Source organism: Bufo gargarizans, chromosome 2 (assembly GCF_014858855.1).
Source record: "Bufo gargarizans isolate SCDJY-AF-19 chromosome 2, ASM1485885v1, whole genome shotgun sequence".
Classification (NCBI taxonomy): domain Eukaryota; kingdom Metazoa; phylum Chordata; class Amphibia; order Anura; family Bufonidae; genus Bufo; species Bufo gargarizans.
The window spans coordinates 541,953,173-541,967,807 of NC_058081.1; the positions used below are offsets into that span (position 1 = coordinate 541,953,173).

General features: G+C 40.3%; 1 protein-coding gene across 1 annotated transcript in view; it reads left to right on the forward strand.

Annotated features, from left to right (window-relative positions):
- Positions 1-14,635, forward strand: part of PRKCG (protein kinase C gamma) — a 635,634-nt gene that overhangs the window by 191,792 nt on the left and 429,207 nt on the right. The window contains exon 3 of the mRNA XM_044278076.1: positions 1,496-1,578. Within this exon, the coding sequence (XP_044134011.1) occupies positions 1,496-1,578 (83 nt within the window). The remainder of the gene's footprint in view (positions 1-1,495; positions 1,579-14,635) is intronic.

Below are 14,635 nucleotides of genomic sequence, written 5' to 3' on the forward strand. Positions count from 1 at the left end.
TTAGATAACCCTTTTAACACTGTCCATAGTGCATTACAAGCAGTGTCTTGTATAGATGACAATTAGGGCCCCTTTAAGGTGCTGCTCGACACTACTAGGTGACACTGCATTAAAAACAGGTATGATTATGTACCAGAAATCACAGCATTGGATCTGTAACACTTTCAGAAATCAATGTCTGTGAACACAAGTTACCATGCAAACCATAAATGCACATTAAAGCTGCATCATGCAAGAAGAAGCCTTATGTCAGCACAATCCAGAGCGGCTGCTATCTTCTCAGGGCTAAAACCCATTTAAAATAGACTGAGGAAAATGAAAAGCTGTTGTTTAGTCAAATGAAGGAAAATTGTAAATTCTTTCATTCTGTTATAAAAAAAATAAAAAAAGGGGGGGGGGGGGGATTCTACGCAATGGTAGACATGGCCCTGTCCAAACTTTTTTGAGATGCATTGCTGTCATCAAATTCTATATTAGTTATTTTTCTTTTCATAAAATTGTAAAATGTCTCACTTTATGTGTTCTATGATCTATTGTGGATAAAATGGGTCTATGAGATATGCAAATTATTGCAGTCTCTTTTTATTTACATTTATTTACATTTTACACAGTGTTCAAACTTTTTGGGAATTGAGGTTGTAAGACTTTATTTTTCAGAAGTTCTCCCCTCTGCAGGCTTAAGTGGAGAAAAACATATTTCTCTAAGAGGATATTTTAAAAGTTTTTTTTAATAAAATCACCATGGCCCAGAAAATTGCATTGTAAATTGAAAATATTGCAACCTGAGGCCTTTTCAACTTGAGGGACCATTGTAGAGGTATTTCAGTGTAATCAAGGTGACAATTCAACTGTCTATTATTTCAATAAAGTAAACATTTTCAGCAGAAGCATAATTCGAATTAATTTACCATCAGCCCCAAGAGAAAAATAAGTAGAGAAGAGAAAAGTGGTATGGGACTAGGAGTTTAGACTACAAAATCATCTATGAGTCAACATGTAATCCATGAGGATCATAGTTTATCAAGCCTCTGTTCTTTATCTAAAAGTATGGTTGAGATTTTGTAGTTTATCAAAAATTCATTAAAACTAAACACTGATTTCTTCCAAGAAGGAGCTTTGACCATAGACCTACCAAAACATTTAAAAAAAAGACTAAAATGACACTATTAAGTAAAGCCTCCAAGGACATTTTTAAATTGTGATTAATTATATAAATAGAATTACAGGCCTTAATCCACAATCTACGCCCCTAGAACTCTACAACCAATTTCAATTTTAGATTATACAAAAAAAAAAAAGACAGATGACAGGAATTTTTGGGGGGTATGTCAATGTTGGTCCAATTCCACTCATGTGTAAACTTGGCTTTAAGAGAAATCCTTAGACAACTATTTTTTAAATATAAACTTTGGATCCTTATAAATGATATAACAACTTTTTATATTCTATTTGCCTTGTACGTTTGAAAAATTCATTAGATTTTTTTCTTTTTCAGTTTGCAGCTTTGTAGTACACAAACGATGTCATGAGTTTGTCACCTTTGAATGTCCTGGTGCTGGGAAAGGACCACAAGCAGATGTAAGTACAGTGTGAATATCCGATATTGGTTCCTTGCTGTAAATGCCTGCCTACACAATCTGAATATCTTATAATTTGCTATAAAAATTACGGATATCAGCAATCATATGGTATTAACAAGCCACTGACATGTAAATCCAGGTTTATTTTTGGATTTTAAAATTTTCTTTAACAGTTGATGTGCCAAACAGGTCAGAATGGCACTGAAACTCATCTGCTGTTTGAAAATTAATTATCAAAAGAGGGGACAATTAAAATTAGCTCATTAACCTTTGTCCTCCCTGTGAACATATACAATAAAATGAATAAGTGAGTTTTAATTTGTAAGTGCCAATAAACCATATTTTCCAACACCTAAAAAGAAGTCTGACCTGGGCTAATCTCTTCATAATTCATCAGGCATGATTTCGGCAAACATTGCTATAGGCTCTGACATTTATTAGAATTGTGAACTGGTCCATGTGTAAAACAGTTTTTGCAATGTGTCTTAATAGTGTGATACTAGATTAAAAGTGGCTTTTCTTTTAGAGACAACATCAAGCGATGTTAGGACATGTGCAGAATGACACAGGGGTGTTCATGAGTGTGTGGTGTATTGCAAGTAGAAGTACTTACAGTTCTGACACTCCCTTCACTCGTGCAGTGATATGGAAGGGTAGACCTCTCTTCGCCTTTGATTCTAGCTCTGGGGTTCTCCTGGCTGGTGATGGTTGAGGTGGCCTTGGTGTTGGTAGTTTTGAGGTGCAAGTCAGGATCCCGATTTGTGACGCTAACATTTTGCAGTGTAGTTGTAAAGCAATGATGAGGCAGTTGTGCAGCAGAACAGTTCTTTACTGAAGAATTCAAATGGAAATACATCAGGACGGTTCTTAGCATGCTGGCTACTATACTTCTCTAGCCAACCTCAGACATAAGTATCCAGTAATGTCATGTAGCATGATCCTTTCATGCAACCAAGAGGGTGGACCTTAAACGGGAGTCTGGTTACTGCACCTGTAAAGTGCAGCTCTCCCTAAGCAGGATACCACATCAATCTAGGATATATTTTGCCCTAACTTTCATAACAACAGCCAGGAATTTTGAATTCATTTTTGTTTTTTAAATATAAACTATGTAGAAATTAATTGTAAGACTGGGAAAGCTCCAATCATTAATTCACTTTCCTACTACTCGAGATATGTCTTATTTATCTTTGAAGTGTATACTGTATGGCTTAGTCTAAGTGGTGAAACATGCTGGGCGGAGTGGCTACAACGCTATCTAATTAAAGGACCTGATCCAGGGGGTTTAACCCACAAGAGTACATGACATCAAAGTGGTTTCAGAGGGACAGCACCCCATGTCTAGACTCCAGGGTACCAGAGGGTTACCAAGGACTAGCAATGGGTTCCAGGTCTGATATGCAATAAAGATTGATAGGCTGCCTATTAGCTTACTAGTGGGAGGCATAATACACTGCAACATGTAAAAAGGATAAAAGAAAAGCTTAAAAATAGTCATAATTGCACCTTCTCTGCATCCTCCAATGACATGAAATCTCAGTGATGTAATCACTTGTCGAGATCCTTTGCAACCTCCTTAATATAGATGCAACAGTCTTGGGACTAAAGGGTTGAGCACTATATTCAGGGTTTTTTGATGACAGGGAACTGATTATTTAAATGGTGGAGAATTGAGCTATGTAAATTAACAGGTTGCAGGCACAGGGAACATGCCTCTAATACAATCTCTCTCTGCACAGACTCTACAGGACCCCATTGCCTGGTATGTTCCTGGACCCATAGTTTCTCACTGGAGTAAGGCAAAAAAGTGATAGTTACTTAGATACACAGATGTCTCTTACTCTCACATCCCCATAAAACTTTATATCAGTCTCTGGAGGCCACTCCTTTGGTCAGCTATGTGCACTGACTCAGAACACCTTATTGACCAGCCTGTTTTGGGCCTTACTACCAAGCAAATTTTTTTTTTCATTTTTTCATTGTCGCCTTGAAAGAGTTATAACTTTTTTATTTTTCTGTCTATGTAGACAAACCAGGGCTTGTGTTTGTGGGACAAGTTGTAGTTTTTAATTGAACCATTTTAGGGTACGCATTCCTTACTGATTAATTTTTTTTAACCTTTATCTGGGAGGGGGATAGGAAAAAACGGAGTTTTTACTTCATAAATTTTGCGGCACTCATTTTTTGGCATAAACATCATGATAGCTTTATTCTCTGGGTCAGTACAAAAACATATGGTATAGTGATGCAATACCAAATACATAGTGTGTTTATGTTTTACTACTTTTGTGCAAAAGAAACCCTTTTTTTTAAAAAAGAAGAAAATGTTTTTGCATTGCCGCATCTCAAGTCCCATAACGGTTTTCAATCACTTTGTATTTCATTCTTTTGGGGGCAAATAAGCAAAAAGAAGCAATTCTGGCATTTTATTTATTTTTGAATGGCATTCACAGTACAGGATAAATTTCAAAATAATTGTATAATGTGGGTCATTATGGATGCAGAAATATCAAATATGCAAAGATTTTATTTTTGCATTTTTCGCATTAAAAAGACATTTTTTCCAATGGAATTTTTATTTTATTTTATATTGGATCTTTTTCATTTAAAGGGCTTCTGTGACCCCTCTAAAGTCATTATTATTATTTTTTGGCTACTTAAAATCCTTATACTGCGATATATTAATATATAGTGCTCTTACTCATTTTCGTTAAGTAGTTTCTTAAAAAAACGGACTTTTATAATATGTAAATTACCTCTCTACCAGCAAGTAGGGCGGCTACTTGCTGGTAGCAGTCGCATCCTCCTTTCATAAAGACACCCCCTCCTCATGTTGATTGACAGGGCCAGCAAACGCACTCGTCCTCTGGCTGGCCCTTTCTGCGTTCAAAATCTGGTGCCTGCGCCGTACCGGTCTTCAGTCGGTGACGTCACCACTACACCCGGTGCAGGTGCACTGAGGAAGGAGCGGTGAGCGAGCGTGCTCCTCTCAGTGTGCCTGCGCCGACTGAAGACCGGTACGGGGTGACAGATACCCTCTAATAAAGTTTTTAGTATTTAATAGCCACACAAGGGGTATTTGAATTACTTTCAAAATACAATGCACTATTATCTCTGTAGTGCATTGTATTTTAATGTCATGCTTATACAGTACAGACTACTGATAAGTAAAAGATCTGGTCTGCACTCAGGCTCGTGGCGATTCACGTGGAAGGAATCTCTATCTTTTTTGAGAGCAGATAATCCCCGCACTCGTTTTCTTTAATATGTTTTTATTTATTACAACATCAGTTGTTACATAGGACGGGTTTCAGCCCGTCCAGAGCCTGTCTCAACTATAACACAATATACAAGAGATGCACTATATAAAGACACAGAGGGTACCTGAGGCCTCGTTCACACTTGCGTTGTCCGGATTTGTCGTGTACTCCATTTGCCGGAATTACACGCCGGATCCGGAAAAACGCAAGTGAACTGAAAGCATTTGAAGACGGATCCGTCTTCAAAATGCGTTCAGTGTTACTATGGCAGCCAGGACGCTATTAAAGTCCTGGTTGCCATAGTAGTAGTGGGGAGCGGGGGAGCAGTATACTTACCGTCCGTGCGGCTCCCGGGGAGCTCCAGAGTGACGTCAGAGCACCCCATGCGCATGGATGACGTGTCCATGTGATCACGTCATCCATGCGCGTGGGGCGCCCTGACGTCACTCTGGAGCGCCCCAGGAGCCGCACGGACGGTAAGTATACTGCTCCCCCGCTCCCCACTACACTTTACCATGGTAACCATTCAGAAAAAGCTAAACGTCGGATCCGGTAATGCACCGAAACGACGTTTAGCTTAAGGCCGGATCCGGATTAATGCCTTTCAATGGGCATTAATTCCGGATCCGGCCTTGCGGCAAGTGTTCAGGATTTTTGGCCGGAGCAAAAAGCGCAGCATGCTGCAGTATTTTCTCCGGCCAAAAAACTTTCCGGTCATGAACTGAAGACATCCTGATGCATCCTGAACGGATTTCTCTCCATTCAGAATGCATGGGGATAATCCTGATCAGGATTCCATAGAGCCCCGACAACGGAACTCTATGCTGGAACAAAAGAACGCAAGTGTGAAAGAGCCCTGAGTAATGATGTCAGGCGCCGTCAATCGGGCAACCAATATAAACAAAAAACAAGAGATCATAGTATCATTATTCTGATCAAATGGATTAATGCTTCTGTGAAAGAGAAATAAATATTTTCCATGCTACTACAAATGATGATATAGATATACAATAGACAAAATAAAAGCAGAAACTGACACAGTTCTTATAGAATCTAAGCATATCAAAAGTATAAAAAAGGCAAAAAAACAAAAAAACAGGAGGACAGTAGGTAATTATTATCTTATAGTTCCTATTTAACCCTTTTGGTTCGAGGGTTTGTAACGTGTATCTAAAAGGCCTCCCTTTTCAGTAATAACTTTTTAATATCATCTCCTCTTCTAGGGTATTGTTCTGCTCAATAACTTTATATTTTAATTGAGAAACTGTATGTTTTTAGTGGAAATTATATGGAATAGGGAGAAGTAAATTGCCTGTCCTTATAGTGAATTTACGTTTCCCTATACAGTCTCTGACATGCTGGATTGTTTCCCCAACATATAGGAGACTGCAAGGACATTTTATAATGTAGATGCCATTAGTTGATTCACATGTAAAGTACCCTTCAACTTTTAAGCTGTTTCCAGTATGAGGATAATAAAATGTCATCTCTAGTTGCGTTGGTGCACTGCATACATTGGAGGCAGGCAAATGTGCGTTTTTCCATGGTTCGATGAATGTCTGTCTAAGTATCTTGGTTGCACTCCCTTTTTCAGCACAGACAAGTCAGGGGTCGGTTCTGAAATTTCTCAATTTGCGAATAGGATTTGTTTTAGTATAGACCAATGTTGTCTGATTATCTGGTCAACTATACTGTTCAAAGGATGATCTATTCAGATTTTTCCTCTGCGGTTGATTCTCAGTATTCACAGTATTACTATTTAACACTTCTAACAATGCCCTTTGTATCATCGGTTTGGGATATCCCCTTGTCAGAAAAGTATTTTTCATTTCAGTAAGTCTCATTTCTCATGTAGTTTCATCTAAGACTATACGTAGTGTTGATCGCGTATATTCTAATCGTGAATTTTTATTGCATATTTTATCAAATATTGGCACTTCAAGAATTTGCGAAGATGTAGAATATATTGCTATGAATTCGTGATCGCGAATATTCTAGATTAGTTTTTTCATCAGAAACCTCCCTTCTTGCTTGTGGGCCAATGAGAAGGCTGCAATGTCTTTGTCAGAGCTTAGCAACATCCCTACAACCAACAGGAAAGTTGCCTCCCCCTTACTATATAAGAACCTCCCCAGCAGCCATTACTTGCAGTTTTTTGCAGTTCTGGGAGAGAGAGAGAGAGAGAGAGCAGTGACATTGCTGTGCTCTGTGCTTTCATCTGGATCCTATTCCTTATCCAATTACATTAGATAGTTTGTTAGCTCATATATATAATACAGATAGTTAGTGGGAGATAGTCAGTGTAGGTTATATCCTGATATAGTGTAGCTGATAGGTTCCAGTGCAGGGTGTTAGGTAGTGTGATAGGAATTACTGTTTCTCTGCTGCCCATACATACATATTACAGACAGTGCTGTAATGTCACAACAATACTTAGTGAACCAATCAGTAATATCTAATCAGACTTGATAAAATGTGAAGTTGCATATATTGGGCAAAAAATATTTGCGTAATCACGAAAATAATAATTAGAGATCACAAATTCGCAAATTTATTGTGAATATTATGCAAAATATCACAAAAATGAATATTGCCTATGCCGCTCATCACTAACTATGCAAAGTACCCTCTGTAATTGTGATTTGAGGATTGATTTCTTAACTGAATTAGGGTGCCCACTTTTATAGTGTAGGATACTGTTTCTGCCTGTAGGCTTTCTATACAAATCAAAGTCCAGAGTGCCATCTTGATTTTTCATAACCCATGTGTCTAAATAGCTCACTCTACTGTGATCAAAAGTAATATTGAACTTAAATTGTTCCCAAAAAATGAAAAATTACAAAAGGGATTCTTGTCGCCTCGCCCATATGAAAAATATATAATCAATAAATCTTTTCCAATATTTAGCATACACTTGATAATGTACATTTCGATATATGAATTTTTCTTCAAATTTGCCATATAGACATCTGCATATGAGAGGGGGGGGGGGGGGGGGGGAGGGTGCGCACATTCATTCCCATTGCCAAAACTTGTTTCAGCAAAAAAATATTTTTCCTGGAACATCAAGTAATTTTCCTGCAGGACAATTCCCAAAATATTTTTTAATCCTGAAAACAGGATTGTGATCAAGTTCTTCATACTGCACGTGTCTTTGTCTGACAGCTGGCGATTTATCTCATTAATATACATGTTTTGGCCCATAATCACAATCAAACTGTCCTTATTGGCAGGTTTGATGAGAAGTCCTTCATGGTCTGTTAATGATCTTAGGACCATTGACTCCTCCTTGGTTAAGTTGTTATTTACAATATATGTCCCATTCTTAAAATCTCTCATCAAGTCACGTTTAAACCAGTTAATAAAAGTTTCTACTGGATAATATATTTTTTGAAAGGAATAAAAGTACTATGTTGTTTCAATTCTAGTCCATCCAGTCTCAACACTCCCTCCTGAATTTTCACAGGGTTAACAGGGATGGCATTCAATACAGGGTCTTGATGTGTAGAGAAATGTGCTTTTAATCTTTCAAGATCTACAGGTGAAACTTGAAAAATTAGAATATCGTGCAAAGTTAATTTATTTCAGTAATGCAACTTAAAAGGTGAAACTAATATATGAGACTCATTACATGCAAAGCGAGATATATCAAGCCTTTATTTGTTATAATTTGGATGATTATGGCTTACAGGTTATGAAACCCCAAAGTCACAATCTCAGGTACCCTTTGCTCAGGGGATATGGATTAAATAGCCAAATAGAGTGTGACACTTTGAGCCTAGAATATTGAACCTTTTCACAAAATTCCAATTTTAAGCTGCATTAATGCAATTCCTTTTAATTTGCATTACTGAAATAAATGGACTTTTGCACGGTATTCTAATTTTTCGAGTTTTACCTGTATATTAATCTGGAAGCAGTCAAACTTGTATAAAAGATAAAGCTTTTTGTAGCAATCCTAACTGTGACGTTTTTAAATTTTAATTCCTATATGAGATATTAATTACTAAGGAGGTCACTACCTGGGACCTTGTCAGCATTGTAGTCTGTATCCCTGTAGTTCCTCTATCTATGGCGGTGGCCTACTCATTTTCTCGACCTCTGCCTCTGACAGACACTATCAGGCTACAGGTACGCCTCTGGCCTGTGGTCCCCGGCTGCTGTGTACAGACTTCGGCACTCTACAATCTTGTTCGTAGTGGTGCATATGCCTCAAAAAGGGAACCCCCTCCTTCTAAACAATGTAGATGACATGGTGGCTATTGGCTGTGGCATCTAAGGGGTTGAGCAGCCCAGATCAGTGCTACTGCCAATCTGGACTGTTAGAGCAGGATCCTGGCTTTAAGGTGAGAGTCGAGCTCCTGCTCTCTGCTGTATTGGAGAACCATGCAGCGCTCCGACTAGGCCACCATTAAAAGGTGATGGCCTATCCTAAGATTCCTTAGTGACTTCTGTAAAAAGGCATATTGACGGTCACTAAAAGGTTAAACCTCTGCCACTGTACTGATGCTTCCAGCGCTCAATCTATCTCTCTCTCTTTATTCTCTGCTGCTCCTCTAAGCATACTGTGCCCTTCTTGGGGCCTACTGTCTGAAATACCCCAGGCACTACATGTAGCCTCAACCACACATTAACATTCTGCTTAACTTCTGTATGTCATCCTGAAAAGCATATAGATTCACCCATATGAATGTTAATGCAGTGGCAGGAGATGGTCTTCTCAAGTCAGAAGGGTTGCCAACTAGAATTTTTCTTTTTTCTGGACAACTTATCCCAAAATCATGGACAGCTAACATTTTTTATGGACTTATTAGAAAACCATAATGAGTTCTAAAAATTCTAAGTAATCCATGTGTACACTCACCTAAAGAATTATTAGGAACACCTGTTCTATTTCTCATTAATGTGATTATCTAGTCAACCAATCACATGGCAGTTGCTTCAATGCATGTAGGGTTGTGGTCCTGGTCAAGACAATCTCCTGAACTCCAAACTGAATGTCAGAATGGGAAAGAAAGGCGATTTAAGCAATTTTGAGCGTGGCATGGTTGTTGGTGCCAGACGGGCCGGTCTGAGTATTTCACAATCTGCTCAGTTACTGGGATTTTCACGCACAACCATTTCTAGGGTTTACAAAGAATGGTGTGAAAAGGGAAAAACATCCAGTATGCGGCAGTCCTGTGGGCGAAAATGCCTTGTTGATGCTAGAGGTCAGAGGAGAATGGACCGACTGATTCAAGCTGATAGAAGAGCAACGTTGAGTGAAATAACCACTCGTTACAACCGAGGTATGCAGCAAAGTATTTGTGAAGCCACAACACGCACAACCTTGAGGCGGATGGGCTAAAACAGCAGAAAACCCCACCGGGTACCAATCATCTCCACTACAAATAGGAAAAAGAGGCTACAATTTGCACGAGCTCACCAAAATTGGGCTGTTGAAGACTGGAAAAATGTTGCCTGGTCTGATGAGTCTCGATTTCTGTTGAGACATTCAAATGGTAGAATCCGAATTTGGCGTAAACAGAATGAGAACATGTATCCATTATGCCTTGTTACCACTGTGCAGGCTGGTGGTGGTGGTGTAATGGTGTGGGGGATGTTTTCTGGGCACACTTTAGGCCCCTTAGCCACGGGCTACCTGAGCATTGTTTCTGACCATGTCCATCCCTTCATGACCACCATGTACCCATCCTCTGATGGCTACTTCCAGCAGGATAATGCACCATGTCACAAAGCTGCAATCATTTCAAATTGGTTTCTTGAACATGACAATGAGTTCACTGTACTAAAATGGCCCCCACAGTCACCAGATCTCAACCCAATAGAGCATCTTTGGGATGTGGTGGAATGGGAGCTTTGTGCCCTGGATGTGCATCCCTCAAATCTCCATCAACTGCAAGATGCTATCCTATCAATATGGGCCAACATTTCTAAAGAATGCTATCAGCACCTTGTTGAATCAATGCCACGTAGAATTAAGTCAGTTCTGAAGGCAAAAGGGGGTCCACACCGTATTAGTATGGTGTTCCTAATAATTCTTTAGGTGAGTGTATAGCTCAATATACGTACCAATAAGAACTTATTACCCGCATTTACTGTGAGCTGTAAAATAATGATAATTACCACTAAAATTATCTAGTCCAATACCATCAGCCTCAAAAAAATATGCCCAAATCAATTTTTTTCTCACGGACACAGGAAAAAAAGTCAACTATTTTTACAGACTGTTCAGATGGTTGGCAACACTGCTCTGCATACTGGGAGTAAGAGAGATTTTTCACATTCTTCCAGTGACACCACTGTATAAAACCCTTGCTAGTGCTCGGAGCTTACATATTTGGAGAATACACAACAGTAAGGGTACAGCCACATGGACAGGTTTCTGGATGCAGTTTTTGAACATCAAAAATATACTAAGCTAGGGGCTAGGAAGATAACTTATATAGAGAGATTCTAAGGATCTGTTCTGGAACTAAAATTAATTAGACTAGGACACTTCTAGTCAGGAGGACAGACCTTTCACTAAGGTCATTAACAGATTAATGCACCCGCCATCGGCAGTAAAAATGTTCGTATCACAGTGCAGTTCACTGTGTCACTGAATGACGTGCAGGCTGGCTGCATGCGCTCTTGCGTACTGGCTGCAGGCTTTCCCCTATGTATGCTGGTTGCTTGGGGCTGTGGCCTTCTAGTGTGTGAACTGTGGCCTGTGAATATGTGTACTCCCAGTGTCTGCATCACAGTGTAATTCCTGACACTGTTGCCGTGCAGGCTGGCTGCATGTGCTGTCACGGACTGGCTGCAGGCTGTCTCCTGTGAATGCTGATTGCTTAGGGCTGTGTGCTGGCGGCATTCTTCTGTGTATGAACATGTGCCTGTGAATGTGGATTCTGTGTTCGGATCACACGACAGTTTGCGGTTTACATGTTTTGCTGTGTATGCTGGCTGCCTCCGCCCTTGTGTACTGGCTATGGGATGATTCTCGTGTACGCTGTTTGCTTGGGTGGTGCATGTTGGCTGTTGCCTTTTGTGTGTGTCTTGTGTGTCTTGTGTCTTTGTGTATTCCCTGTTAGTTGTATGCTCTATGTTACTTGTTTGCTTTTTGCTCGCGTAGGGTTAATGTTTCCCTGATTTGTGTGTCTGACTATAAGGTGTCAGATGCCTTAAAACCTTCCCAACATTTGAACATTTGATGTACTATTACGTCATAGCAGGAAGTGACTTCACACAATTTGATGTAACAGTACATCATTATGAATGGGGGGGGGGGGGGCAACGAAGCAGTGCGTGCCCAATCAGTGCAGGGGCCCGGCTGTGACTGAGAACCAGGTTCTTGCTATATCCACTGGCAGTGAAAATAAAACTTGTATGCCTCAGCATACAGGAGGTTTGCAGGGGTCTGCGGCTCCATTAAAATCCCCATTGGGTCCCCAAGCTGCGGTAACGGGGACCGGATGGCTAAGAACGCAGCCCGATGCCTTGCACATCTTTCATGACTTCTACGGAAGCCAAGGAGATCCAGCCCCTTAGGTCGGGTCTCCTAGGCAACTGTCAGTGTAATGCTGACAGACAATGCATTACAATACAGGATCAGAACTCCACGGAAGCACTAAGGAGTACTTTACTTTTTTGCAGTGCGGACAGGTGAATGGGTTGGCGATCCACATGCGGCTGTCCCACGATCAATGCCCGTGCATTGTGGACCACAATTTGCGTTCCGCAGCACGGCACTGGCCAGCACACGGTCGTGTGCATGAGCCCTTAGTAGAAGAATCAATGGATATAATGCTGTAAATTAAAGACGGATATGGTATGATTCCATGCACAGTCATTCAAAATGAATTAATTTGTTTGGTAAGAGATGTTAAAGCTGAAAAAGAAAACTGTAACATTTTTTTGATTAAGCCAAACTGAAAATGACAGACCCTCTGAAGCAGAACTGGCAAGTGAAGAATGGAACACCAAAAAGGGAAATGAGAGGGAACAAATAAAGTCATTTTTTTTTAGTTAAGGTATATTTTTTATTAGGGTATATGTAGCAGCTTAAAGAATTGAAGATTTAAGTAAACTTTAAAATGTCATTAGTAATTCTTGCTGCTGATTCCTGTGGTGCTCATCCCCCTCCACATTCAGCTGGAGAAATTCTGTAATAAAGAATTTATGTAGATCCAAATCAACATACAACTGCCATTATTCAAGTCAGGTAGGTAGTTCATAGGCCTTTATTGGACAGAAGGATGAGGTTGCCATGAAGGGACCTCTCCTAAGTAACACTGAAAAATAAATTTCATTTTGCAAATCAGACTCTCTCTTTCATTTATTTATTTTATGCACTTTTATAGCGCTACAACATTCCACAGCACGTTACAGTCATTAGTATCCAACTGTCCCTAATAGGGTTGACAATTAGTGTTGGCCGAGCATGCTTGGCTGAACACTAGTTCGGCTCGAGCACCACGATGCTCGGCACTTTGCGATGTTCGGCCGAATACCGAGTGTGCTCGAGCGCGATGCTCGAGTCTCCTCCCCGCACGTTTTTTGGCTTCTAGGTTAGTACTGCCAATCACTGTAATGCCGTAGCCATGTTGGTTACTGGCATTACAGTAATTGGCTGGCCGGAACGCATCATCGAGTGCTATATAGCGTGTTCGGTTCAGTATTATTCAGGGAGAGCTGGAGAGCAGAAGGGAGAGATAGTGTAGGGATTGAAATAGCAATATTTTAGTTTTTATGCTTGTTATAGACCCAAAAGTCCTTTTAAGGAATATTGTGTGTGGAAGCAATGTATATTTTTAGCGCAACCTGCTCTAAATAGCTTGCAATTGTGTGGCCGCAGCAGACAGCGACATTATCTGCGCTACATCTCCTGTCTAACTGTGCGCAGTCTAAAAATATCTGTGACATCCAGTGTACTTTTACTGTAGACGGTGTCCGCTGCGGACAGTTATATTACCTGCGCTACATCTCCAGTATAACGTTAGCGCATCCAAATGTCAGTGACATTCAGTGTAATTTTTTTCGCCGCTGGAAACAGCGACATTATCTGCGCTACATTTCCTGTGAAACGTGTGCGCAGCCTAAAAATATCTGTGACATCCAGTGTACTTTTTCTGTAGATGGTGTCCGCTGCTGATAGTTACATTCCTGCTCTACATCTCCTGTATAACGTTTGCGTATCCGAAATATCAGTGACATTCAGTCACATTTTTTTGCTGCTGTAGGCAGCGACATTACCTGCGTTACATTTGCTATATGTCATGATCAGTGTGGGGGGGAAACTCCACACTGAACACAGGAGGGAAGGGGAACAGTAACTGGACCTGGAAACTAGGGAAGAAACAGGTCACCTCCTAGATCACCGTAATCCAGGCCCAAACTATCTATCAATATGAATAGACCTTGATGGTAGGAATATTCATATGCAGTATACTTAGGCCTTTATATCCCTATAAGGCCCTGGAAAAGGTTAGGACTAGAGTTGAGCGAACACCTGGATGTTCGGGTTCGAGAAGTTCGGCCGAACATCCCGGAAATGTTCGGGTTCGGGATCCGAACCCGATCCGAACTTCGTCCCGAACCCGAACCCCATTGAAGTCAATGGGGACCCGAACTTTTCGGCACTAAAACGGCTGTAAAACAGCCCAGGAAAGGGCTAGAGGGCTGCAAAAGGCAGCAACATGTAGGTAAATCCCCTGCAAACAAATGTGGATAGGGAAATTAATTAAAATAAAAATTAAATAAATAAAAATTAACCAAAATCAATTGGAGAGAGGTTCCATAGCAGAGAATCTG